This window comes from Crotalus tigris, unplaced genomic scaffold (genome assembly GCF_016545835.1).
Source record: "Crotalus tigris isolate CLP2741 ecotype Arizona unplaced genomic scaffold, ASM1654583v1 scf7180000024470.1849372, whole genome shotgun sequence".
Classification (NCBI taxonomy): Eukaryota; Metazoa; Chordata; class Lepidosauria; order Squamata; family Viperidae; genus Crotalus; species Crotalus tigris.
Window position 1 is genome coordinate 649,923 of NW_024100641.1, and position 26,661 is coordinate 676,583.

The window sequence follows — 26,661 nt, forward strand, 5'->3', positions numbered from 1 at the left end:
CAGCCCTGGTTGACTTCAGGGTATGAGCAAATAACAGATGGGAAAGCATAAATACTAGAGATTTTTCCTGGGGGAAAGGGGATGTTTATAGCTCACTAATCAACAAGATGCCTGGAACTATGGATGGAACACATTTTCGCGACTGGTTCACAATGACAACTGTGATGAAACGCATGCGGATGTTGCTAAATTGGTTTACTTGTATAAATACAAGTAAATATAAATCGGTGACTTGAATGTCACCAATTTTCCATACTTATTTGTGCTAGAGTCTCAGGGGGAGGATGCGGCTTGGTCTAAAATAAACAGAAAAGACAAAAATACAAAGTAGTTGGATCAAACTTCTACTAGGATGTTCTACTGACTACCAAGACTAGCCTATGATCTTAAGACTTCTTGATCTCTTCCATCCAAATACTAACCAGATCTCATCCTGCTTAGTTTTTCAAGCTCAGCAAAGATGGGTTAGGTCCTTAAGCATCCAAGGCATCTGAAGTTGCTAAGGAATGAACACCCTACATCCTCCAAGACCAAGCATGGCCTCAAGAATGGACCTTTACTATTTCCTCAGCCTGACTCTGAAATAGTCATATTGCAAATGTCTGGGAATTTCAAGAAACACGTCCTCATCTAGCTCAGAGCTGATCCAGGACAAGACTGAAGAGTGACCAGGAACTGTGGACATCCTAGCAGGCTCACATCCCACTCAAAACAGTAGGCAAAGTGACTATGTTCTGTTAGGCTGGATTGTGGGATTTAAACGTGGGGGAAAATAAGGAACTTGAGGTTCTCATGATAGAATGGTAAAGTATTATAATCTGTGCACCGATGCTACTGTATGAATGAAGAAATGCTTCGTACTCAACCCTACCAAGAACTAAGCGAGGATTTTTGCATCTCCCAGTGTGGACTTATAAAGGGAACTCCTGGAACTGAAACCTGAAGCCAAAAGTGTGGTCCTGCATTCAACTCTGCTTCTGGATTCAAGCTTAAAGTCCCTGTCTGTGATTCCCTTTAGCCCCTCCCCCCACATTCTTTTGGTCTCTCTCGTGTCCCCTCCCTCCCTTTCCTGGCTTATTTCCACAGGACCACAAGCTGTTTGCCTGACAGTGGAGAAGAGCACACATTGCTGCTATTAAAAAGTCTGACCCACAGATTCCCTCCCCATTGTTTTGGAACAGGGTTTGCTGCTAAGCAACCAAAGAGAAACAAGACTCCTCATCTCACCCCAATAGTGGGGGGAGGGGGGGAGAGGCAGGTAAATTGGCCAAGCATGCAGCAGACGGAACCCATTTCAGCAGACCATGGCGACAACGTCAAGTATGAAAGTGCTTTCAACCGTGGGAGAAAGGAGGTGGACCTCAAGTGGCCAATCAAAACAGGTGGATACAGGTGAATTTTTTCCCCCTCTGCCTTTAATAAATTGCCCTAACGTCCCTCCAACGTTCTTAAAAACAGGAAGATCCAAATTAGAAGGTCCATGTCACTGGGATGACTTGCAGGTCATTGCTATTCTCAAGGCTCAAGTGACATCTGTGTTTTTGTTGCTGGACAGGCTGCTGGGCCATGGTCATGAGAAACGAATGGGAAAGCATGTCCAACAATTCCCTAGAGAAGTAGCTGGATGATCACCATTTACATGGGTGCTTGAGGAATGCTCCTCCATATTGCTACTGTACAAGACTCTCAGCTGTTGGAGAAGCAGGAGAAGAAACTTGGGTCTGGGGAGGCTTTGAGGAAGGGAGAAGAATGGAAAAAGCCAAAGACTGAGTGGTTAAACACCTTGTGCTGTTGAGTCACAAATTAATCATGGGATAATGATTTGCTAGAAGACCCCCAAATCTGCCACAGATTTGCTAGAAGACCCCCAAATCTGCATACACAAGGTAACTTGATGATGGATGAAGCCTGGCCAGTGAATGAACACATACAAAAACAAAACAAAACAAAACAAAAACAGCAGGAAGTACAAGGAGATGGATCTATCAGCCCACCCATCAAATTAATTATTTTTAACCTGCTCCCCTTCCCCAGGGCACAAATTAAAAGAGCAATGACACACTTCTGACATAAAATAACATTCCGTCATCATCATTAAAGAAAGGAATTGGAAACAGCAGCAGATAAAAGCTAAAATCTGATGAAAAGCTAAAACACCCTATCATGGCATTAAATTTATTAACTAAGAACACATTGAAACTGCCTTCAGGAAGGCCATAAACGATGGAGCACCAATGATTTTTGGGCAAGCTATAAACAATGCCTCTGACATCCTATTACAGGTGTATCTGGATACAGACCGGAGCCTCCATTGATGAGGCTTCTTCTAGCAGCACCCAGCTATTCTGCCAGTTTTATTTTCTTAACTGCAATGGCTTCAAATTTATAAGTCCAGTGCATTATGGGTTAAATGCAAAAACACAATGGCAGATGTCAAAATAAAGATGGCAATCTCTGTTAACATGACAAGTCTTTGTGCTATTGGATGTTGAGATGGGAGGCATCTAAGATGGCATCCTGTTAAATCCACCACCAACTTCAGACTTAGCACTGCTCTCTATAAACATAGTGAGTTCATACAGTGTGATTTGTTTGGTTTAAGATTATCATGCTTTGTTGTTGTTAGCTGCGAAGTCGTGTCCGACCCATCGCGACCCCATGGACAACGTTCCTCCAGGCCTTCCTGTCCTCTACCATCTTCTGGAGTCCATTGAAGCTCACGCCTACTGCTTCAATGACTCCATTCAGCCACCTCCTTCTCTGTCGTCCCCTTCTTCTCTTGCTCTCCATCTTTCCCAGCATCAGGCTCTTCTCCAGTGAGTCCTTCCTTCTTATTAGGTGGCCAAAGTACTTGAGATTCAACTTCAGGATCTGGCCTTCTAAAGAGCAGTCAGAGCTGCCTAAAAATAATGTATTTAGACTATGATCCACGGATCTGCAATATATGTACATTCAGCCAGTTGCGACTTATTCAAGAAACCATGACTAAAGGACAATGGGTGAGCCCAGATAGCAATTTTCAGATGTGAGATGGACAAATGAAAAAAAAGAAGCATGTTGCAGTTGGAAGGCTTTTTTTCTGAAGCAATTCTAAACCCAGTAAAATTCTAAACCCAGTAAAACCATTTCTGCAATACTCAACTATTATATTAAATCAGTCTGAAGATATTTTGGTCTTATTCAGATTGCTCACTATTGGATAAGAATCTAACCTTGCACTTATATTGGATAAGAATCTAACCTTGCTTCTTGGATGAGAAGTGAACCAACTTCTTCCTCAAAAAACAAAAACAGTCCCGTTGCCTTTGAAAAAACACCTTTGAGACCGTTTTCCATAGACATTTTGCCTTGCACTAATACATATCAGATGATTCCCTATTGTTTGTTGAAAAAAACTCCAGCAAAGCGAATTGAATAATCCTATTCTGCACTTCTAACTACTGAAAATGCCGGTAAGAAATGGTAAAGCTGACTGCAGAGTGCTATGCTGCAAAAGTTTTCTGAGACCATAATTTTAGTCCTAGTTAGACCACTGAAAAAGTTAGCTTGGGGTAGTGGTTAAGGCACCAGGCTAGAAACCAAGAAATTGTTGCCTACTCTTGTGTTAGGCATGAAGCCAGCTGAGTGAGCTTGGGCCAGTCACTCGCTTTCCACCCAAGGAAGAAGACAATGGCAAACTACTTCTGAAATCTGGCCAAGAAAACTACAAGAGCCGAGGTGGCGCAGCAGTTAGAGTGCAGTACTGCAGGCCCCTTTAGCTGACTGTGTTCAGCAGGTCAGCGGTTCAAATCTCACCGGCTCAAGGTTGACTCAGCCTTCCATCCTTCCGGGGTAGGTAAAATGAGGACCCAGATTGTTGGGGGCAATGTAAATATATATATATATATATATATATACACATTGCTTACTGGTGTACACCGCTTAGAGAGTGCTTGCACTTAAGTGGTATATAAGTCTCATAAATAAATAAATAAATGGACGTGTCCAGGTAGTTGTCAGGAATCAACTCTGATTCAAAGGTGCTGAAAGAAACCTAAGGGGCAAAGAAAAAGCTCTACCTGCTGTAAACAATATTAAGGTTGTTCGTTTGGCATGATAAAGCAACCAGATTGTTGAGTTTGGAGATAAAGGTGTCACCTAGAATCTCTAAAAGCAGCCCAATTCCATTATAGCAACCATAGCATTTTAACATTTGGTACCTGGAAGTTCTTACTTTCCCCTGCCTTTTTTGTCTATTTCTCCAGCTCTGTATGGAGGGTTTTTTAGACCACAATTCTGAGAGCTTTCCAACTTTTGCTATTATATAAGCTATTCTGGTAGCTTTTCATGCTATAAAGGTTGATTAAACACACACACACAAACACACACAAAACCAGGGACAGATTTCTTGGGATTGTAGCTGTATCCATTTCTATTAACCTGGAAACAAGAATGGGAAAAAACAGGGTGCTGAACTCTGAAAAATGAAAAGCATAAATCCTTCCGGATCCTTCAACACGCCTCTTAAAGCATTTGATGCTCACCAGTTTTAATTTCCTTGAGAAAAGATCCCCAGGCCCGGTCAAGTTCCTGAACCGAATTTAAATAAACAATGACTTTTTATCACTCAGCCTTCTGCTGGCTGAAAGAGTCCAAAACTTACAGAGGGATTGGTTTCCAAGCATGTGTTTCCCATTTTGCAGCCAGCTGACCAGATCGGCATTCCTGTCACTCACATCCAACAAGCTTATGAAAATAAGAAAAAGGTTCAACAAGCTGCCTTCCATTCAGAGGAAAGGAGAGGGAGAGAGGAGAACAACTTGAATTGCATAAACAGTTTGGTAATGAGAAACACAGAGTCTTTTATGAGGCTGATGTTCCTTCTTCAAAAGCATCTGAAAAGGCTTCCTGGCCCAGGAGCCAAAAAGGATCAATTTCTGATTGTAAATTTGCTTTAGTTCAGGAGAGACTGGAAGAAGGAACTTGAGAGAGGAAAATGCATGGAAGAAACCCTAAGCTATGATTTGTTCTGCCTGAGGTTAAGATGCTTTCAGGCTGAGCAAAATTTTCAAAAGAAAGACAGGAGTGGGGGTGGCAGCCCACAAAAACACCAGGATAGTATTTCAGATGAAGCACTGACTTTTAAATTACACGTCATCCCAATGGCATTTTTTTGCACCGTTGACTTTAGAGTGGGTTGAAAAAAAAACACACCCGCCTTTCTGATCTTCTCCCAGAGGTCACTCGGCAAGAATTTGGGATTTTTTCCCCCCCCCCCACCGTCCCCTCTTTAAAAAAAAAAAAAGTTGTCTTCCCTCTACAAGAAAATCAAGAAGGCAGTACTGACAGGAAGAAGGTTCGTAAAAGACACAGAAAATTAAAAATGTCGGCGTCAGAATTTTGGCGAGCAGAATATCTCAAAAGAATGACTGATTTTGTCCTTCCTCTTTAAGTTCCAAAGCTTACTTTGGAACTAAAAAGTTATAAATACATATCCCTATCTAGGAAGGGATTTCCCACAGAGAAGTTATTAAAGCAGCCGTGTGAATAAAGTCATGAAAGTTATTAACTTGTTTGCTAACTAGTTGGGAGAAGATGGATGGGAAATTCCAAGCCCTCCATAAGAGACCACCTCCTCTCTATGATGGGCAGAGATGAAAGATATTTTTTTTCCCTTGAAGTTCCTCAAATATAAGACCATAGGCTTCAGATAGAAGCTTGGGGTAGTAAGTGAAAGATTTAAGAATAAACGAGGTTGTAGAATATTTTTTATAGGTACGCCAGAGTGTGCACTATGTGGTTTACCTTGATATGTGTATGTGCTTGTGATGTGGGTGTTTTCTGAGTGTCACTGCCATAGCTTCTGGGAAACAGATATTCTGAAGTCTTGTGGGAGTGCCAATACATGTTTTGGCACCTCAGTTCCATCCCAGTCTTCTTACTAAGCTTTTTTATTATTATTTCATCATTTTGCCTGGTGATAAACAGCCACACTGGCTCATGCAGGCCTGGACATGAATAGCTTCTTAGGTGACAGCCATTTTACCATGAGAAACACCCATGATGGATTCTCCAGCTTCCAGCTGGTTTCAAAGGATGAAGGATCAAGCTGAAGCAAACTCTCCAGAGTGCTTGGGAAGGACCTTTGTCCTCACACGTGCCACTAAATCCCACTTTTTTTCAGTGGAGACCCCTAAGATCAAACCCACAACCAACTGCATGTAAGGCAGGTATTTTGCAGCCAGCTAAACCATTCCTGATTGGAGGAGGAAAGCAAATGAACATTATTTATTTAATTAAACAGCAGGTCCACCTAGCTCAATGTGGCATTTGATGTCAAGGATCCTTTCCTGTCACTCTTCCAGACTCGAAGTAACCAAGGATTCCATCAACTTTGCTGCTGAGTTATGACATTTCATCATCAATCTATTGCCTTCCAAAGTTTGGAGATACTTTAAATAGGAGTTGTCAAAAGGGATCTCGTTGTCCCTTAAGGACTGACAGAGCAGAGCCAGACACACTTCAGAAACTGTGTTCGCCTTACCACAGCATCCAGGAAGTGGATACACCGTAAGAGTTCCAGCCGGGTCTCACAAAACTGTCGAAAAAGCAGTCGGCCGATGGGTTGCTTGTCACACAAGCTGCTGTAATCTCGTTCTACAAAGGAAGACATGGAGAAGGAATTACTGTCACTTGCAAGTAGACAGTTCTGGGCCATGGGCCTCTCAAGGGGTGACCTTCTTACTTCAAATGCAGCCAATTGGAATGGTATTTTTTTAAAGCCGGGGTGTCTGACTTTGGCAACTTGAAGACTCGTGGACTTCATCTGCCAGAATTTCCCAGCCAGCATGGTTGTAAATATTTGTAGCTAAAAATGCACACAATTCCCCAAAGAAGAGGGCTATTTTTAGATTTCAGATCAGATCATAGTTCATGAGATTTGGATTTGGATTTGCTTTGCTCTGAAGCCAGAATTATCTGAATGTCTCTCAAACAATGAAACCAAGTCTTGTTATGAGTTTGAAGTCCATGGTGTGTGCTAATTCAGACATGATTTTAAACCACAGTGTGCTTAACACTGGTTATTAAAATAAGCAATAACTCTAACCCATTAATTATGTTTTCAAAATGACAATGGCTGGACTCATTCTATAAGCACATAACGACAAGCCACATTATTGTTTTTAGTGTGATGTGTGAATACAGATGATGATGCTGGAGATTATCATTACACACCTGAATTCTGAGCATATGAAAGTAGAAAAGAAACTCTAAATCCTACTTTGCCTGTTCAGCTACAAAACTGTTCAGCTTTGGGATGATGCCTTAGCTCAGTGGTTCTCAACCTTTCTAATGCCGTGACCCCATAATACAGTTCCCCATGTTGTGGTAACCCCCAAGTGGGTGTGGCCACCAATAAGAGGGAGTAGGACAGCTAGGGAAAAGGGAAAAAAATGGTGGATAGAGTGGTTTGGCGACCCCCGTGAAATGGTCATTCGACCCCAAATGGGGTCCCGACCCACAGGTTGAGAACCACTGCCTTAGCTGATCCCGAAACACCAATTCTTCAAGCAATCGCATCAAACAAAGAGGACATTTTTCAGGACATTTCAAAGTCCTGAAAAATAAAACCTGGATTCTCACAACTTGCTTTTCAGGTACTGAGAAGCCAGTTCTTTTTTGCACTTAGGTGCTCATGGTGCCTTCCATATCTGGTTATCACAATCACGTCCTGCCCATCTGCCTTTGCCCAACTCCTTTGCATTCCCCATTTCACAAACTTTCCCTCAGACTCTCTTGCAAACATACTTTCAAGTAGTAGGAACATGTTCTCATTTGCATCCCAGCATGTTCTTTCTGGGAACAAACTGAAGTATGAGAAGATGGGGGCAGACACAAGAATCTCTAATAGTCTGCAAGGACCTGGGAGAACAGTAAGCTTACTTAAAGTCAGAGATCAGGCCACACAACCACCAAGGATATTAAATTACTCTTTATGTTGATTCACTTTAAAAAAAAAAAAAAAGCTCACAGACGTTGTTGGAAAGAGATGACTTGAAGATGATTCGATGCATAAAAATCACACAATAAGCATGATGGAAGTCATTTCCAACTTCCCTCTGATGATCAGTATAGTACGGCAGTTATGTGTTGCATTAGGAGTGGGAAGACCTCTCCCCCTTCAGTCATTAAGTCACAACGACCTTAGTCCAGTAGTTCTCTGTTGTTATCCCACTTTTATTTTTCAAGTTCAAAGCCTGGCACCTTTTTGCGTGGGGTCATTTACAGGTCAACCTATGTCCAGATGTTCAGCAACCCATTTGGCTTTCCATTGGGAATTGATGATATATGAAATCCTACTTTGATGAGGCAAGGGAAGCTATGCTCATTACCAAGAGCCGACTGGTTCCGTCTCATGCTGCACTTACCCAACCCTTTCCGCAGCTCATCGCATTGGCTGATGTGGGGGAACTTAAGGATCTCTCTCCATTTCTTGCTCCTTCCTTTCCGTTTTCCTCCACCTCCTGCGAATCAGAGAGAGGAGAGAGAAGGAGAGAATGATGAACGTGAATAATACAATGACTTATCATGGGTTGATTTTCTGACTCTGTTTTATCTTCCTTTTAGGACGGCCAGGATGATGTTGATTCCCTTTGATTCGTGCAGTGCAGCACAATACCAACCTTAGCAGTCAATCCCATCCATCCTAAATGAGAAGAACATCTTGGCGTGATTTTTTGCTCAGCAGAGTGCTATTATTTAACCTAGTTATAATGGATCAAAGATTATTTCTTATCATGACGCTTGGGATTGTGCAATGATCTCTTTAGAATTTGCAACCTCCCTTGTATTCCCATGGATCAATTAAACCCAAAGGAAAATGGTTGCACAAAAATAACCTAAGGGTGAAGTAAAAAACAAAACAAAACAAAAACGTCTTCCTCGATGGAAGAAAACCTTCAAAAAACCGAAACTCTATGATTAAATGCAAAGCAAAGACTGACTGCGAGTGTCAGACAGCAACCCAGAGAATTCAAAGAAGCAAGTTACATTATCTGACACATTTCAACAAATCTGTTTGTCAGGTGCAATAACCACAAGCTCCTTTAAAGTATTTTTACTGACACATACAAGGTGGCCTGGACAGACTAAACAGGACTTGGCATCTGCCAGGTTTTTTTTTTTTTTTTTAATTGGCATGAGGCTGATTCGTAGAAACACCCAGCTCTCTGCAATTTACAGCTCTTTGTAGGTCTACTTTCAAACAAGGGGTAGGCAGTCTGTATTCTCTTCCCAGATTTTATCTAGCTGAATAGGCTAATACGGTGTTTTCCACCTTGGCAGGACATTTAAGATGGGTGGACTTCAATTCCCAGAATTCCATTAGCCATGGAAATTTGCACAAACGAGATTTGGAGAGCAACAGGCATCAAGTATGTGCAACTATCTGAATTACGGATGAGGGGAAGAGTTTCTCTTCAGACCTTCCCATGAAAGGGTCCTGGAACTGGATAAATGGCAATTTCAAGCAGAGATGACGTGTTAATTCCCACTGCTTTGCAATATATTATTTCTCCTTGGTTTAAAATAATGCCCGAGTCAGGCTTATGATGTGGCATGATCTCAAAAGTGATGAACTATATAGTCGAGCTATTGTTCCACCTCCAGAGGCTGCTTCACCATGGAAACTGGAGTGCACTTATAGTTCTGAGTGCTTGAATGAGAACATAAGTGCTTTACTGGATGAGATCAAGGTCTTCATGGTCCAGCATTCTTGGTCAGAATCCCAGGGACCAGAAAATACTAGACCAGCCTTCCCCAACTGGTATCCTCCTTGTAGATGGCTCCAACATACTTAAAAGACACCAAATAGTCATTAGATCATTTGTGAGAAGAAAACCGCAGGGGTCCATCTTGAACCTATGGCTTGCTAATATAACCTACTCTTCACCTCTTGCTTGTCTCTACGCTGCTTGTCAACATTCCTCTCTACTTCCGTAACAAGTTAAAGCTTTTATATTTTTGTCCTTCTGTATCAGCAGACTTCCAGCCTATTGTGGATAGCTAGGCAGCACTCTGCACAATACAGAAATAGAAGATTGTATCTCACTGTATAGGTTGTCCTGACAGATTCTGCATGAGATGACATTTCCCATTGCACAGACACGGTTCCACTTGGAAGAGAAGTTAAAACAAGCCTGGTCTCTGAAATACTCCTTCAAGGAGTGTCTTAATCAAGTTAACCCCAACTAACGAACACAAGGAGGAAGAGTTTAGGTATCCCAAGCATTTAATACATATTATCTTGATCTACTTATAATAACTAAGACTATGTAAGGCATTTGAAAAGGGCGCTTGCTGTGAGTGTTGGCATGAGTGAAACAATCTACCCCCAAATATTCAAGTAGCCATATTTTTAGGAAGGCTCAACAAGGCTTCTCTGATTGTCCAGAAGTGCAAGTCCACGCACAGTTAACTTCTTTTTGGATTGCTGGCAAAAACAAAGCAACAATTCCTGTAAACTTTTACATAGACAACCAATAAAATCCTTTGAAATGTTTAATTGTTTGCAAAGAATGCAGCTGCTTTAACAAATTGAGGAAGGGTGCTTTTATTTTCACTAATGCAGTTAGGAAAGTACTCTCATATTTTACAAGGAAGATTCCCTCTATATCAGTGGTTCTCAACCTTTTTAATGCCGTGACCCCCAACCGGTCGTAAGCCGAGGACTACTCAACTGGTGCAGCACCGTTTGCAGAATGGGACTTTTGGCGGGCTCAGCAGGGCAGAGACAGCCTGGACAATTCCTATTGGCTTTGAAAGCCAATAGAATTAGACTCTATTCAAGAGAGTCTATTCTATTGGCTTTCAAAAGCCAATAGAATAAAAGGGAGTAGCACAGCTAAGGAAAAGGGGAAAAAAATGGCGGACTGCGTTGGTTGGCGACCCCGTGAAATGGTCGTTCGACCCCAAATGGGGTCCCGACCCACAGGTTGAGAACCACTGCTCTATATTGTCGTGGTGGCTGAGGCCATGGCTCAGGTTGCTAAACTGAGTAATTCTGATTCACAAGTAAGAGGGGAATCAAGAATCTTCATCAGCTTCCTGCCTAAGCAGGGGGTTGGATTTGAAGACCTCCAAAGTTCCTTCCAACTCTATTTTGTTATTCTGACATAAATCTAATGAAACAAATATGGATTGGAAAGCTCATTACCCAGCTCCTACTGGATTCTTTGGTGAGATCTTCTTTTTTTCTGCTTCTTATATTTCAAAGCAATTTCAGGGATCAAAATGCTCATCATCGTCTAATCATCTAATATGCTGTTAGCCTTCAATAAGATCAGATCAGATAAAAATTGGGAGAGAAATATTGGTAGACTTTCCTTGCATAAATAAATATGCCTTAGTTTGAGGCTAGAAGAGTATGGCTGGATCCTCACATATTCATAAATGATGGTCTGTTGAGTAAATCACCCTAAATGATTTACAGATCCCACTATACTATAAACCATACTTTTCAGACTACACTGGCTGGCTTTCCACAACACAATCAACACACTCAACATCTGTGTCCTTGCAGATGATGACTGCAATTCCCAGCAGCTTTAGAAGGAAGAGTTGGAGTACTTCAATGACATCTGGAGGGCCACTGGTTGCCAACTGTCTGCTAAGAGCCAAGGTGGCACAGCAGTTAGGGTGCAGTACTGCAGGCCACTTTAGCTGACTGTGTTCAGCAGGTCAGCGGTTCAAATCTCACCGGCTCAAGGTTGACTCAGCCTTCCATCCTTCCGGGGTAGGTAAAATGAGGACCCAGATTGTTGGGGGCAATGTAAATATATATATACATTGCTTACTGGTGTACACCACTTAGAGAGTGCTCGCACTTAAAGCGGTATATAAGTCTCATAAATAAAATAAAATAAAAATAAATAAACCCACGCCAAACAAATTCTATCGTGACCTAGCACAATGGGTGAGCCAACGCCAATGAGAGCCCAATGTATGGCATGGCTGAAAATGAAATAACCCTGTTCTCATGCAACTGACACGGTACACTAGGACTCATCCTTATCTCTCTCAGCCTCACAGTTGTGATGACAAAAAGGGAATAGGAAACCACGTATGCTACCATGAGACTCCTAGACAAAAGGACGGACCCAAATGAAATAAATAAGAGAGGAAGGAAACACAAACCACTTAAGTGCTTGTTCTTCTAATGACAGCTGCTTCAGGAACTACCTTCTAAACTTTTCTCAGGGTTTTCAAGGCTCCAGGAGGGGCTGCTCCATTCCTGCTCTTGTAATAAATCTTTTCCCTTTCATAAAGGATGTCCCTTCAGTAACCTTGCTGGACCAATTCCAAGAGCTGAAGAACTTCACTTTCAGAGCCGATTCTTGGAGCTGAAGACCAAAGGTGGTTCCCACTTCCGCCATGGACAATGCGTCCCTCCTCTGGTCTCACCCATTAATGGCCAACAAGCTTCCTTATCTCATCGGCTGCCGTCGGGAGACTCCCGTCTTGTCCAAGACAATGCTCTTGCATGGACAATGCAGACGCCTGAAGTTTAGGAAATTCCCCGGAACGACAGTCCACCCACAGCATGAAGCCACCACTTTCTCTTTCTTACAAAACATTCACATACATCCTACACATAGTCCTCAATGTACAGCCACAGCTGACTCCCAAATTTCTGTTGCTAAGCGAGGCAGTTGTTGTGTCTCATGTTATGACCATTTGCCACAGTTGTTAAGCAAAACCCTGCAGTCATTAAGTGAATCTGGCCTCCCCCATTGACTTTGCTTGTGTGCAAGCTGGCTGGGAAGGTTATAAATGGTGATCACATGACCCTGGGACAGGGCAACGGTCATAAATATATGCCAGCTGCCAAGTGCCCAAATTTCAAATTTCAAATTAATTAAATGCAAATAATCTGATCGTTCTTTGTGCATTTGGTAATGTTGCCTTCTGTCATGATAAACATTGCACTAAGAAAGCACATTTTGGAATAGTTTTGCATCCAACATTTTTGGCAACTGCGTGTGGAACCTTTCCTTTATGGATTAGAGTTGATTATAAATCTTATCAGTCAATGTGTGTGAAAGCTTAGCCAACAGTTTGCTATTTACTCTATTACCGTGACTTCGAATCTAATTGCTGTTGTTCCTCCATTTGCAAAATAAATTAGCTTGACTTTATGTAATTTCATCCAGTGGAATTCAAGCACCCCTAGTTAATTGCAACACTCTGTTTGCTCGGCTGCATTGCAAGAATACAATAGGAAAAAAAAATCCCAAAGTTTTTCTAGGTAGTGAAAATAATGTTATTGTTAGTCCCTTCCTTCTCTTGTGAAAATTAGAGCGTTCTTTATAAAATACATCATAGATACAAAACCACAAATCAAACTAGCAGGTGCCCCTTTAGACTGTCAAACATGGATACCAAACCTTTTGTACATCCAGTCATATTAAAACCTTGGCTCAGCCTCAACATTGGACAGCATGTTTTAGGTCCTGTAATAACCTTCTTCCATCTGCTCTGCTAGATGGCAAATCCAATAATAGACCATGCCTTGGTAGACAAGTAATCGTTGAAACTATTAGATGTGTCCTCTTATTTGTTTGGAACATATTTCATCACTCTTAATGCATCTTCCTGGGCATTCAAACAGTTGTTAGATTTCTACCTTTTCACACAAAAACAACTTGAAACTTTGTGCTTACAGAATCCGTTGGGATATTTTTGTTGCAAACGGGATAATATATTTTATAGTACTTAAAAATAGGAACACGATTACTTTAATGCTAAATTTTATTACAGCGGGAAGGTTGCTGATTGGGCAATATTGGAAGAAGGATTCCTTGCCTACCATAGAAGAATGGTTCCTTAAAGTTTCTTATTTATCAGAAATGGCAAAAATTTCGGCTTATCTGAAAGACCGTTCACAAGAGAGAGATATCTCGGTGTGGAAAAGATGGGTAAATTTTGTACAGAATAAATATGGGATCAGGAAGTATTATTTAGCTTTTGAATAATTTATAGTTTAAAATGGGTATGGTTGGATTTGTAGTTTCTACGTATTGGAGTTAAAGTACTTTAAATTTTTTGGATGTATGTATAATGGATTGATGTTCATTTAATTTGTATGGTTTTTTTTTTTTGTTTCTCTAACCCTGTATTCAGCTCTGGGAAGGAGGGGGGAGGGTTATGGGGTGGGAGGGGGGTATTTTATTGTAAAAAGTTTATAAAATTTTCAGTAAAAAAAAATAAGAACACGAGACTGACGAGAGGTGAGAGAACCCAATGAAAATCATATTCACCTTTATTTTGGGAACGGAAAGGGTTTTAAACAATGTTAGGCAAACTGAGCCCCCCCCCCCCCACAGATATTTGTATCTCTCCAAGAAGGGATAAATTCATTCCCCAGATTGTGGCCAACATCTGGGAGTGACAGATTCTTTGCTTTTAGTCATCTGAAATAGATATCAATGCTGATATCTTTATGGCTGTTATCTTTAAGGAGTAACACTCAACATATTTTAAAAGCCTACTGCTATGTGTTTAATATCACCTGCTCTTGCAGCAAAACTAAGAGTTAAATTCCATTTTCAGATAATTAAAAAAAAAGAGAGAGAAGAGGGCAAGAAAAATAGCCATCAGATCCACATGCTGAGAATTATCACTCATATCTGTTCCCAGGAGAGAATCAACTTGCAGGCTGACAAGATCTTCCGCACCTCTTCCTCCTGCTTTTATTAGGACTCCAACACCCATCAGCCACAACCAGGCCCAAAAGACTGATACTTGGGTTGCCAGGTGCGGAAGATCAGACAACAGCTTCATTGTGTTTCAGTCTATTTATTAGAGCACCAGAATGGAACAGAACATAGCAATCTGTCTGCACTGAAAAAAATTGCTAATTACCTCTTCCAAAGCAATGTTGGAAGTTATGATTCTGGAACCTCCGCCAGAATCACCTGGTTTATTTTGCCAAGAAGGGATATTCAACGCAGAGGATTCAGTAGCTCTGCTGAGGGACACCTCAAACTGGAAATGCCTGAATACTGGATTTGTTTATATATATATATTGCTCCTAGAAGCACAAAGCCGAAAACACCAGCCTGAAGATGAGGAATGAGACTTCGTCGAAACGTCGCCAAGACACTTCCAATTTGACGCGGGAGAAAACCCGAATAACCAAAGATCTACATATATAATATATATATATATCAGCTGATCAACCAGGGCCGGCAGCGCGATCTAGGAGCCACGTGCGGACAGCTACCGAACCCATTTAAACCAGCTTGTCAAAACGATCTCTCAGCCCTGAAGATGTTGGGGAGTTTTCCCAACGAAAGCTTGGCACCTTTTAAATATAGTGAAATACTTTTAATAAAGTATTTTTACTTTTAATTCTCCCAGTGATCGCGCATCTGCACTAGCTATTCAGCGATTTCTATGCTTAGGAGCAGGGTTATATGTTGTGAGGTGTGGTTTTTTCGTGTGTGTATATTTAATCATTATATACCATCCAGAAACACCTGTGTGAGAAAGTAGGGAAGATTTTTACTCTGCTGGTCATTGTTGACTATGGGATGGTGGTGGTGTTCCTCTGTGTTTCAAGGCCATTGAGACAGCGCTGTCCAAAGACATTTCCATGGTCATCTGGCCAGCATGACATCATGGAGCTTTGTTACCTTCCCACCAAAGTGGTTCCTATTCATCTACTTGCATTTTGTATGCTTTTGAACTGCTAGGCTGGCAGGAGCTGGAGTGAGGACGGGAGCTCACCCTATCATGTGGAGCTCAGATCTTGTACCTGGACTGCTGGCTTTCCAGCCAACGAATCTAGTGTCTTAACCGCTGAGCCACCATGCTACCCACCTATGTGAGAGGTGACCAATTTATTTGGGTGGCTAAACAAACAAACAAACAAATAAATAAAACTGTGACCCTTCAGAAATTTTGGAACCCAGACTCGCATAGGTTAGCAACAGTGTAATGACCAACAATCAGGATTCACAGAAAGTCATTACACTTGGTTTCCTGTGTAGAGTCATCTGCTTTGCTGTTTCCTTTTCCTCCTCCCCCTCCATCTTAATCTTCTTCTACTTTCCCTGTATGGCTTCTAGCTTAGTATCTTGATGTAGTCAGATGTACTTAAATTGTCAAGGCTAGATATGGAAGCACCTGTATTTATTCCTCTGTTCCCACAAACAGGCTTGGGTTAGCCACCTTGAAATCTTCTGTTAGTTAAGCCAAACAAGTCACTGGTCCATAGGCGGAATATATGCAGGGAGGCCGAATTTGCTATTAACCATTCCAAAGGAGCACTGAACAGTCTTAGGGCATCCGAATGGGAATATAATCTCCAGAATTTCTTGATTCTCTCTTGTCCTAGCAAAGAGCAAAATACTCATTGGTTTTGGCCTTTGGGGAAAGTGAAGCCCCAGACCTCAAAACAGACCTCAAAATCCAGACCTCTGGATTTTCAGAATGTTGCAAAAAAACAAAGCAACCAACCCCTCAAGTATAATATTCAGGATTGGGTGTGAGAGAAGGGATGGAAATCCCTGGATCTTTTAAACTTAGAATTATTCAAAAGATTCAGAGGCTCTAGTTACCACTTATGCCTGATAAAAGTGCTTTTTTCCTTCACTTTTTTTGGCGGGTGGTGGTGATGGTGAGGAGTCTGTTGGGGAATGTGTGTGTGCAGATGGGAGATGTATGGATTTGATTTTCTTCCCTTGCTCCCCCTCCTGTTCCCCTCCCTTCACAGCCTAAATGCTTCACTTATGAAGTAATCCCTGTGGAGATATGACATCAGCACTCCTGTGGACAGCTCAGAGCCGGTGGCTGGCCAGGCAGAACTTCTTCTGTTGAACATTTCCCATCCAAGAGAAAGCGCCTTATGATGTCAAGGTAAGCCAAGCAGGAAATGCCGACCCCACGAAATACACATGGCTCCATCACCCCACCGATAGGGTCTGAGAGCAGCACAGCTCTTCACAAAACTTGTGGAGAGTCCTTGTAATTCGGAGCCCTCCAGGGACTAGGCCGGGCAAAGGCTTCCTGTTGGAATCAATTCACTTCCTCTTCTATGAATTAGCTGAGCATCAAGAGTTGGAATGGGCTCCTTTCAGTAAATACGCAGGACAGTCCTACGCGCCTCTGCCTGTTCTGTCTCACTAAAAGCTACTGCATCTCACACCAATGCAGAGTATCCACTGGAATGCTGGATTCAGAAGGAATGCATTAGTCTTGGGAAGGGGTCTCAAACTTGGCCACTTTAAGACTTGTGAAACCACTTCTGGTTCACTACTTTAGTGGACTCCCCAAAGACAGGTAATTAGGGCTTGTAAATCATGGCTTATCTCTCCACCTGCTGTGCATATCCAGATACCATGCATTCTTTCCTGGGTTGTCTTGATTGGCTAAAAGGGGCTATCATTTTTTTTGCTTTTTTGGAAGCAAACCATGTCCAGGATCATTCTCATTCTCTTTTGATCCTGGCCCTCTTGAAAGAAAGCCAGTTAGTCATCAGCGTAAATAGGATAAAGATTTCCAGCTGCAGTTTGGATTAAATCAAGCCTCCTTTGCCAGATGAAATTGAAAACAACCCACTACGTCAGTTTTGCAGTGATGAAAAAAAAAAAAGAAAGAAGAAAAATCTAAGACCAGCCAAAAAGCGCTTGGAAGCCTCCCATCACCGTATTTTCCAACCTGTAAAGGAGTAACACGAGCTAAAAGGATTTGGCTGGAAAATCCCAGTCTTTGGCTTTCTTAACTCTACTTACGCATGGCAAGGTTGTTCAATGGACGTTTGGACTTCCTCTTCCTAGCTCGCAACAATAGCTGGACCCAGGCTTGCCAACTTTTTAAGAGCTCTTCTCCTCCCCCAAGTCTTACCACCACCACCCATCTCCTCAAGGTCCCTTCCGCCCCTCCGCTTTAATAGAAGCCTGATAAGGATCTTATTAAGAACTATTCTTACCTCATGTCTGTCGTCAGCAAGAATTCTTGATAAGAACATAGACGTCTGGACATTCTTTTACATATTTCAAATTGAGGTTTTTTTTTTTTTTTTTTTTTAAAAGGGTGGGAAGGGTGGGCAGGGTGATCTCTGCCAGGTTCCATTTCCTCTTTCTGTTCCTTGTATTGATTTTTTTTGGGGGGGGGACACAATTTCAGAGTAACACAGGGCTAACCCAGAGGAAGACATAGTCATCAACAGATGCTAGTGGTAGGGATCAATATGTTCATTGTGTTGACAATTGTATACGCTGAAATAAACAGACCTCAATATGGGGTTTAGCAGACTGTATGGACTGAGCTACTACTGCGTCTGATTGAGTACGCTGGATGAACCCACGGTGCTTTTTCAACCAATTACAACTAAGCAAATTGCAAAAAAACCCAAAACCCATTTCAATAGCTCATCAAATTTTTATTAGTTTATCAGGTTATAAAATGCAAAGGAAAATGTAAATAATGGGAAACTAGGAGAGAAAAAAGGGAAGAGGAGAAAGTGTAAGGTAAAAGAGGAAAAAAGAAGAAAAGCATTGAAATCTGACTCTTTTTAGCATAGTAGAATAAGATAATAACATTACAGCCTCAGCGTTTTACTTTTATTATTATTACAGTAATAATAATAATAATAATAATAATAATAATAGTAGTAGTAGTAGTAGTAGTAGTAGTAGTAGTAGTAGTAGTAGTAATATGCTGAGACTCTAGAAAGAGTACAGAGAAGAGCAACAAAGACGATTAGGGGACTGGAGGCTAAAACACATCACGAATGGTTGCTGGAATTGAGTATGTCTAGTTTAACGAACAGAAGGACGAGGGGGGACAGGATAGCAGTCTTCCAGTATCTCAGGGGCTGCCCCAAAGAAGAGGGAGTCAAGGCAGGACAAGAAGCAACGGATGGAAACTAATCAAGGAGAGAAGCAACCTAGAACTAAGGAGAAACTTCCTGACAGAACAATTAACCAGTTGAACAACCTGCCTCCAGAAGCAGTAAATGCTCCAACACTGGACGTTTTTAAGAAGAGACTGGACAGACATTTGTCCGAAATTGTGTAGGGTTTCTTGCCTGAGCAGGGGGTTGGACTCAATGACCTCCAAGGTTCCTTCCAACTTTATTATTATTATTATTATTATTATTATTATTATTATTATTATTATTATTGTTGTTGTTGTTGTTGTTGTTGTTGTTGTTGTTGTTGTTGTTGTTATATACACTAGCCATTTCTATAACAACAAAAACTTTTATATGAAAGTAGTCCTTGACTTATGACTGAGCCCAAAATTTCTGTTGCTAAGGGAGACATGTGTTAAATAAAATTTTGCTCCATTTAACAACCTTTATTGCCATAGTTATTAAGTGGATCAGTGCAGTTGTTAAGCTATTGACATGGCTGTTAACTGAATTTGGCTTCCCCATTGACTTTGCATGTCAGGAGGTCACAAAAGGGAATTATATCATCCCGGAAGATTGCAACCATCTAAATTTGAGTCAGTTGTCCAAGCATTTGAATTTTGATCATGGGGCTACTGTAGCGGTCCTAGGTGTGAAAAACGCCCATAAATCCCTTTTTTCAATGTTGCTGTGATCACTTTGACCGTCACGAAATGAATTGTACCAAGTCAGAATATCTGTACATCCGCTCAGTCCTGTCTAGTGCAAATGGAGTATTTTCCAATATCTCTAGTAGGAAGAACTCTTTCTGTCAGTATGATTTGATGATAATACAGTTTTTCACCTATAGCGTATTGCATCTTTTCCCAATTTCACACCTTCCTGGTGTGTAGTTATACACACTTCCAATGTCCTTGGCTGCAGAATTGTAAGAAATATAGCAGGACAGGGAAATCTGTTGTTTTGCTTTAGCATCCAGAAAATATTATCAAGCTGCCTGGTATATCATTAACTTATTCTAACCTGGCTAACAGGATTGAGAAGTAACTGATGAAAAAGACTTTCTTGGCTGGAGAGGCTGAAAACTGAGATCAACCACGGGGGTTAATACAGGGAGTCCTTGACTTATGACCACAACTGAGTCCAAAATTGCTGTTGCTAAGCCAGGGGTCTTCAAACTTAGCTCTTTTATGACTGGTGGACTTCAACGCCCAGAATTCCTCAGCTAGCATGTCTGGCTGAGGAATTCTGGGAGTTGAAGTCCACCAGTCATAAAAGGACCACATTTGAAGACACCCCCGTGCTAAGCGAATTTTGTTAAGTGAATTTCGCCCTATATTACGACCTTTCTTGACACAAGAGGTTAAGTGAGACACTGCAGTTGTTAAGTTAGCAACATGGTTGTTAAGTGAATCTGGATTCCCCACTGACTTTGCTTTGCAGATGCTTTGCAGAAGGTTGCAAAAAGTAACTGCATGATCCCGGGACCGTAAAGATGAATCAGTTGTCAAGCATCTGAATTTTGACGATGGGGATGCTGTAACAGGTGTAAATGTGAAAAATGACCATGCCACTTTTTTTCAGTGCTGGTGTAACTTCAAGCAGTCCTTAAATGCACTGTGGAAAGTTGAAGACTACCTTACTAGGTTGAGAACTCAAATACTGTTGGCCAATCTGGGTTTTAACCCATTAAAGTTGGGAGATCCCTGTTGAGAATAAGCGGTCTCTAGGTTTTTGCACTGATGTCTATACATAATACTGCAGATTAACTTCCTCATCCCCATTCAAACTGTCAAAAGCAGTGAATAGAAGCCAAGGCTTCTATTGATTATGATTAATGTAACAATTAAACCCAACTGAGGAAGCGGCTCACAGGTGGACCACCGCAGATAATTTTAACCCCTGTTTCTTTTTCTACATCAATTCTTCATTTATCACTATACTGTTCCCTGTGAACCTTGGCCAACTGCCGAAAGGGTAAACACAACAGCAATGCCACGGTACATCGCTGAGGTCCTACAGTTTAGCTAGGTTGGAATAATAATAACAGAACCCTTGATAAAGAGCTAGAAACTTCAAAAGCTGAATTTACAACATTGTTGTTTCTGACAAGGAAGTTAAAAATGGAATGATAACAAGCAAAAAGGATCTGTGTATGACTCTTTACGTCTCTCCTCATGCCTTGGAGCAAAGCAGATTAATGGTCTGTGTCAATGGCCTGCTGGGGACGTCAATGCTAACACCCACATTTAGTTCTTGGCAGAGGAATAGTTGTGGAAGTTCCCTGGCTCCCTTCCCAGTGATAAAGCAGCGTTATCAGTGATCAATGCTGCAGTTAATTTGGCAAACTCAAAGAAGGAAGGAAGGAAGGAAGGAAGGAAGGAAGGAAGGAAGGAAGGAAGGAAGGAAGGAAGGAAGGAAGGAAGGAAGGAAGGAAGGAAGGAAGGAAAGAGAAGGATTTCCACACACCTCTTGAGTTAGCGCTGCCCAAACAAATGAAAAGGCAGAACTACTATATAGAACTTTCTCCCTGATATTTCATTAAAGGAATAAAAGGCTGATCTGCTGCCACCATTTTGGCCTTCCAAAAGGCCTTGAAGACATGGCTATGTTAACTAGCCTAATGGGGACGTGGCACGTCGGAGGTGACTTAATGGAATAGAAAACACCCCAGTTCCTCCTGGTGCTCTCTTTGCTCCCTCCATCTCCATCCTGCTTAGTTTTAAATTTAATTTAATTCTTAAATTTAAGATCTTTATCATCCAACCTTGACGATGCGAAAGCTTTCAGGTTGGGAAGAACAGGGATTGCATATTCCTACTTCCAAGTGCTGCCAATGCCTCCTGCCTACGAGAAGGCTAAAGTCAAAACCCAGAGAGACCCACATTACTCATGTCTCTCCCACTCGGGTGTCCCCTTGCTATTACTCTTCATATTTGGGATGCCAAGAAGGGCAGGAGTGGGCTCCATGGGCAGCAGCTCCGAGGTGAACAGCAACAAAAGCCTTAAAAAGCCTTAAAAAGAGATATAGTCATGTTTTCATCCCTGCAAAGAATGTTATGTACAGTCTAAGTTTAAACCAGAGTTTCATAACCTGGCCAACTTTAAGAGGCATGGACTTCAACTCCCAGAATTCCCCAGCCAGTCATGTTTGCCAAAGGAATGCAAACTGAGAAACTAGTTTAAACCATTCTGTCATCAATTTTGTCCTAGTTCAGAATGTTCACTTACCAGTGTAATTGGCATATCATGTTTATTATGCTGTGTTGAATGTAAACTCAGCCACGAGACTTGATCAATAAACCACACCTACCTTTATGGGTTTATAAGCTCATTTGGAATTGTAAAAGACTGTTGTTGGCACTCTCATAAAGTGACTGCAATGGAGGATGCGACTAATTAAAAAATATTCATATGCTAGTAAATGAACCAAGCAATGGGCTTCATCGCTGCTATTTTATTTTCAAATAATGTCCATGTATCTAGTGGAAATTCTCAGGGTTCCATTTGTCATACAACATGCTAACTCCCCATTCGTGTTTCTAAATTGAACAAAATTAAATAAAAAATATAGGGCAAGGATTTTGGTAGATGCCAAGAATTGTGTCAAAAGGCAAAACTGTCACCCCTGGGTGCCATGCTGAGGATCAAGGGTGAAATGTAATCTAGAGAGAGAGACCAGATCTAAAGAAAAAAAACTATTGGGTAAGCCAAGGAATAATTCAAATTTCAATAAGCTCTCTCGGACCATTTATTCATGGCTGTGTTCCCACAATGCATTCAAGGCTGCTGAATTATTATCTTAGTACCATTATCATGCTGTGCTATAAAACACTACATACAAATCACAGTGGTTCAATCCCACATTACAGCTTTCAGCAATGCATCTATCCAGAGCTCAAACAGGCACACACAGAATTAAATATTTGTAACATAGTGGGAGACTCGCATGGAAAGGTTAATGGATGTGTCTTCATCACCGGTCATTAATTAAAGGGAAAAGAACACCAGTTATAAACACCTGAAAGGGGAAAAAGATTAAATATGTTTGTCCTTTTAGAGCCTGCACCTCTTTGACAAAGTTTCACATGGTTACGTCCGTGCTGTTAGGAGTACAGCCCGATCAACTCAAAGCACCTCCTCACTGTTCAGAAACTCAGCTTCAATTTTCTATGATTCAACAAGGATCAATGGGTCTCTTCCAGAGAGGCACCTGCCGTATGTTCCATTTTTGTCCTTTGATTTTTAAGAATTAGTTTTTAAACCTTCCTGGAATAGACACTTCAATAGCAGCTTCATAGATTTCCCCCCCCCCCATATACAGCAATTGTATTATTTGCACAATTAAAACAAATAAAACAAATCCATAGCATTAGTAATAATGAGCCAAAGTATTAGTAATCATGAGATGTAAGCCTATAGAACACGTAAAAAAAAAAAATCACCTAGTGCTACTATTTAATCATGTCTCCTGTTTACTATTCTCTGTTTTTCCTCTGCCGAATTTGACTGTTAGTTCTTTCTAGGCAGTGACCCATCCACTAATTCCCTAACAAGAAGGGGAAAAAAGTGTTTATGTGTCCCTATTTCTCTGTTTCCCACTGTAGATCTGGCTTCATCATCTCTTTTAAAGTGCTCAAATAATATTTGAAAAGTAAATGGAAACCTATTCCTACCTTAAGAATTCTATACGGTGCAAACCCAGCATAGTATATAGCAGTGGTGGCGAACCTATGGCATGCGTGCCAGAGACAGAACTCGGAGCCCTCTCTGTGGGCACACGCGCCGTCGCCCCAGCCCCGCCTCCCCCTCCTCACCAGCAGCCCCCCTAGAGGAGAGTCGGCCCCCCTGGGCAGTGCAGCCAAGAACATAGCCAGGAACCAGAGACAAGACTCCACCCTTGTGCCCCATAGTGTGCAGATGATGCTGCGGAGTGTGGGCGGAGGGCGTGGCTGCCATGGCGCTGCAGGGCTGCCTGGGTGATCTGCGGTGGGCCATGGAGGCAGTGCGTGGCCCTGTGGGTGGGCGGGGCAGGGGTGGGCAGCGGCAGAGCAGGCAGGGCGGGAGGTGGAGTGGGGGCGAGGGGCGGGTTTTGGGCACTCGGTCTCTAAAAGGTTCGCCATCACTGGTATATAGAATAACAGGGTTGGAAGGATCTTGGAGTCCCTGTTTGAAAAGGACACCCTATACCATTTGGGACAAATAGTTGTCCAATCTCTTCTTGAAAATCTCTAGTGATAGAGCACCCACAACTTCTGGAGACAAGCCGTCCCACAAATTAATTGTTCTCACTGACAGGAAATTTATTCTTAGTTCTAGGCTGGATTTCTCTTTAATGATCTTCCATTCCATTCCATTCCATTACCCATTACTTCTTGTCCTGTCCTCAGGTGCTTTGGAGAATAGGTCAACCCCTCTCTTCTTTGTGACACTCAAATCCTGGAAGATCACACCTAAGGCACTAGGTTTTATTCCACAAAACATGCTCGAATTCACCATCTCTTTGCACAAAGTATATGCCTAATTACAGCCTTAACTACTTATGATTCTCGGACTATACTACCCATTTTGGGATAGAAAACTTTCCTGTGGCTGAACAACCAATCAGGTGGATTTTCCTGCAGTTTTTAATATTAATATAACAACAACAACAACAACGATAATCCATGTTAAAAACATCTAGGGCTTGAATGAGCATTGCATCTCAGCATTCAAGTGAATTTGAACTTGTTGTGCTGGCCTTGCAGAAACAGCTGCATTGTTAGCTATATGGAACACCCAAGGAAATGATCCCAGACCATTTCCTCTCTTTTGCCACATAATCACACTTTTCCGATGAATATTCATTTTGACATTCTACCAGGAAAGACCCATCTGCTTGTCAAGTTTTTTGCTTCATTCGAGCCACAAAGTGATAGGAAACCTGCCTAATATCACACACAGGCACACACACATACACACACACAGAGAGGCTATCTTGCATTCTGATTTGCCAATCAGCTATTGATCTTTCAGTTTAAATTTCACTACTTCCCGCAGGGTGGTAAAAGGACAGCAGACAGAAAGTCAATGGCCCAAAAGTCTTCCAACGGGTACCATAAAATGATGAAAATATCTCTCTGGAGGAACATCTTTCTATGTACTGGCTTATTTATTCATGTATTCTTTCAGATCACCTGTGAAATAGATATTCTTCAGTCACTTAGCCAAGGAAAATTAAGGAAAATCCTCTCCCCCCTTTATCATTCCCTCTGGATTGGATTAAAGGAAAATATCGTCCTATATGAGAAGATGCTGACACATCTTCTTGTGAGTGTAAATAGCTACAGAATTCTCGGACGAGGTGGACCACAACTCCTGATCATCTCTATGTCGGCTGTGGCTGATGGTAGCTGGAACCCAAAATACCAAGAGGGTGTTGCCTTGCCCGCCTGTGTAACTTCTAAATCTGGGACCATGTATCACCCTAAGCAATGTTTTGATTGAATTGCAATTTCTTAGATAAACTTGCTTTAGAAAGTCCCATCTGCTTTGGAGTTCAAAAATCTAGATGATCGCTAGATGGGAGCAAAATGATATAGAAAAGCTAAGTTGGTGGTTGAACATTTTCTCCCAGTCATGGTCCCAAGTCCTACAAATTTAGCTCTACAATCCCATCCAGGGAACCCTCCCTTCTAAATATCGGATGTGCCCCTTGTCTTCCATTGGATGGACCAAATAGGTTAATAGGAATAACATCCTACGATTACCTGTTAATAGCATATTCTTTTGTTATTCCAAATTCTTTAATCGTTCTTGAAAAAACATAGGGCTACCCAAGAGAGGGAAATGGTATGATGCTCTTCTCGAGTGAAAATAGGAAGCTTTGAAGACCAGAAGCCTTGCCAGCTGGAGACCACGATAAGGCAATGCAACTGGCACCTATGCCAGGCTTCCAAGCTGCCACAACTGATAAGATTCAGAAAAGGAGTTCAGACTATCCTGCCAGGCAGTGGGCATTTAAAATGGCCCTGCTTAAAAATGGATGGTCTGCATGCTCAGGAACGACCAAATGTTATTTATGATATTTCTTTCTGTCCCTATTCTACTCTCACATCTGAAACTTCCCCATCATGGGTAGAATTCTACCCCTCAATTTATATATTCATTATTTTATTTAAAAAGTGGATATGGCTGTCCATCTAACCCATGGATTTTTGTTTGGTCGTATGGGCACATCTGAATGCTGTTGTGCCAGATCAAGTTTCGACTCCAACAGCAATGTCACATTCGAAGTCAAGATGATAAACAATATGAAGAAGCAACCTTATCGTGATTGGGGGTAACCATGCCAAGCCTTTTTCTTCAAAAGAGAGAGGGTGAAACGATAAAAAAATCTCACAACTTGGTTTCCTGCCAATTTAAGTCTATATTTTATGCAGATTGTTTTTGCACACAGTGTGAGGAAACTGTTTCAATAAGCTGTGTGATTTAGTTGTTCTCTCTCTTCCCTTTTCAAACCTTTATTTCAGCTATTAACCTAGAGGTGCGCAACATGTAGCCCTTCATGTAATATTGGAAAAAAGGTCTCTTGGTCTTTCCCCAAGAGCCATGATGACTAGGGCCATTCATTGCTCCTCTTGTTCTATTTCCTAACATCCTCAATATGTGACATCAGAATAGCACAAGTCAAATAGACAGGCCGAATTGAATGATATCTATAAATCAATCTGCAAAAGCTGGACTTGCTTCCGTGCTCTGATGAGTTCTGTGCAGACACACTA

At 41.6% G+C, this 26,661-nt stretch overlaps 1 protein-coding gene across 1 annotated transcript in view; it reads right to left on the bottom strand.

The window, feature by feature from the left end:
- The window catches only part of LOC120303440 (G protein-coupled receptor kinase 5-like), a 71,540-nt gene that overhangs the window by 24,498 nt on the left and 20,381 nt on the right, over window positions 1-26,661 (bottom strand). The window contains exons 2-3 of the mRNA XM_039332979.1: window positions 8,409-8,504; window positions 6,524-6,636 (exon numbers count right to left, since the gene is read on the bottom strand). Coding sequence (XP_039188913.1) covers window positions 6,524-6,636; window positions 8,409-8,504 — 209 coding nt within the window. The remainder of the gene's footprint in view (window positions 1-6,523; window positions 6,637-8,408; window positions 8,505-26,661) is intronic.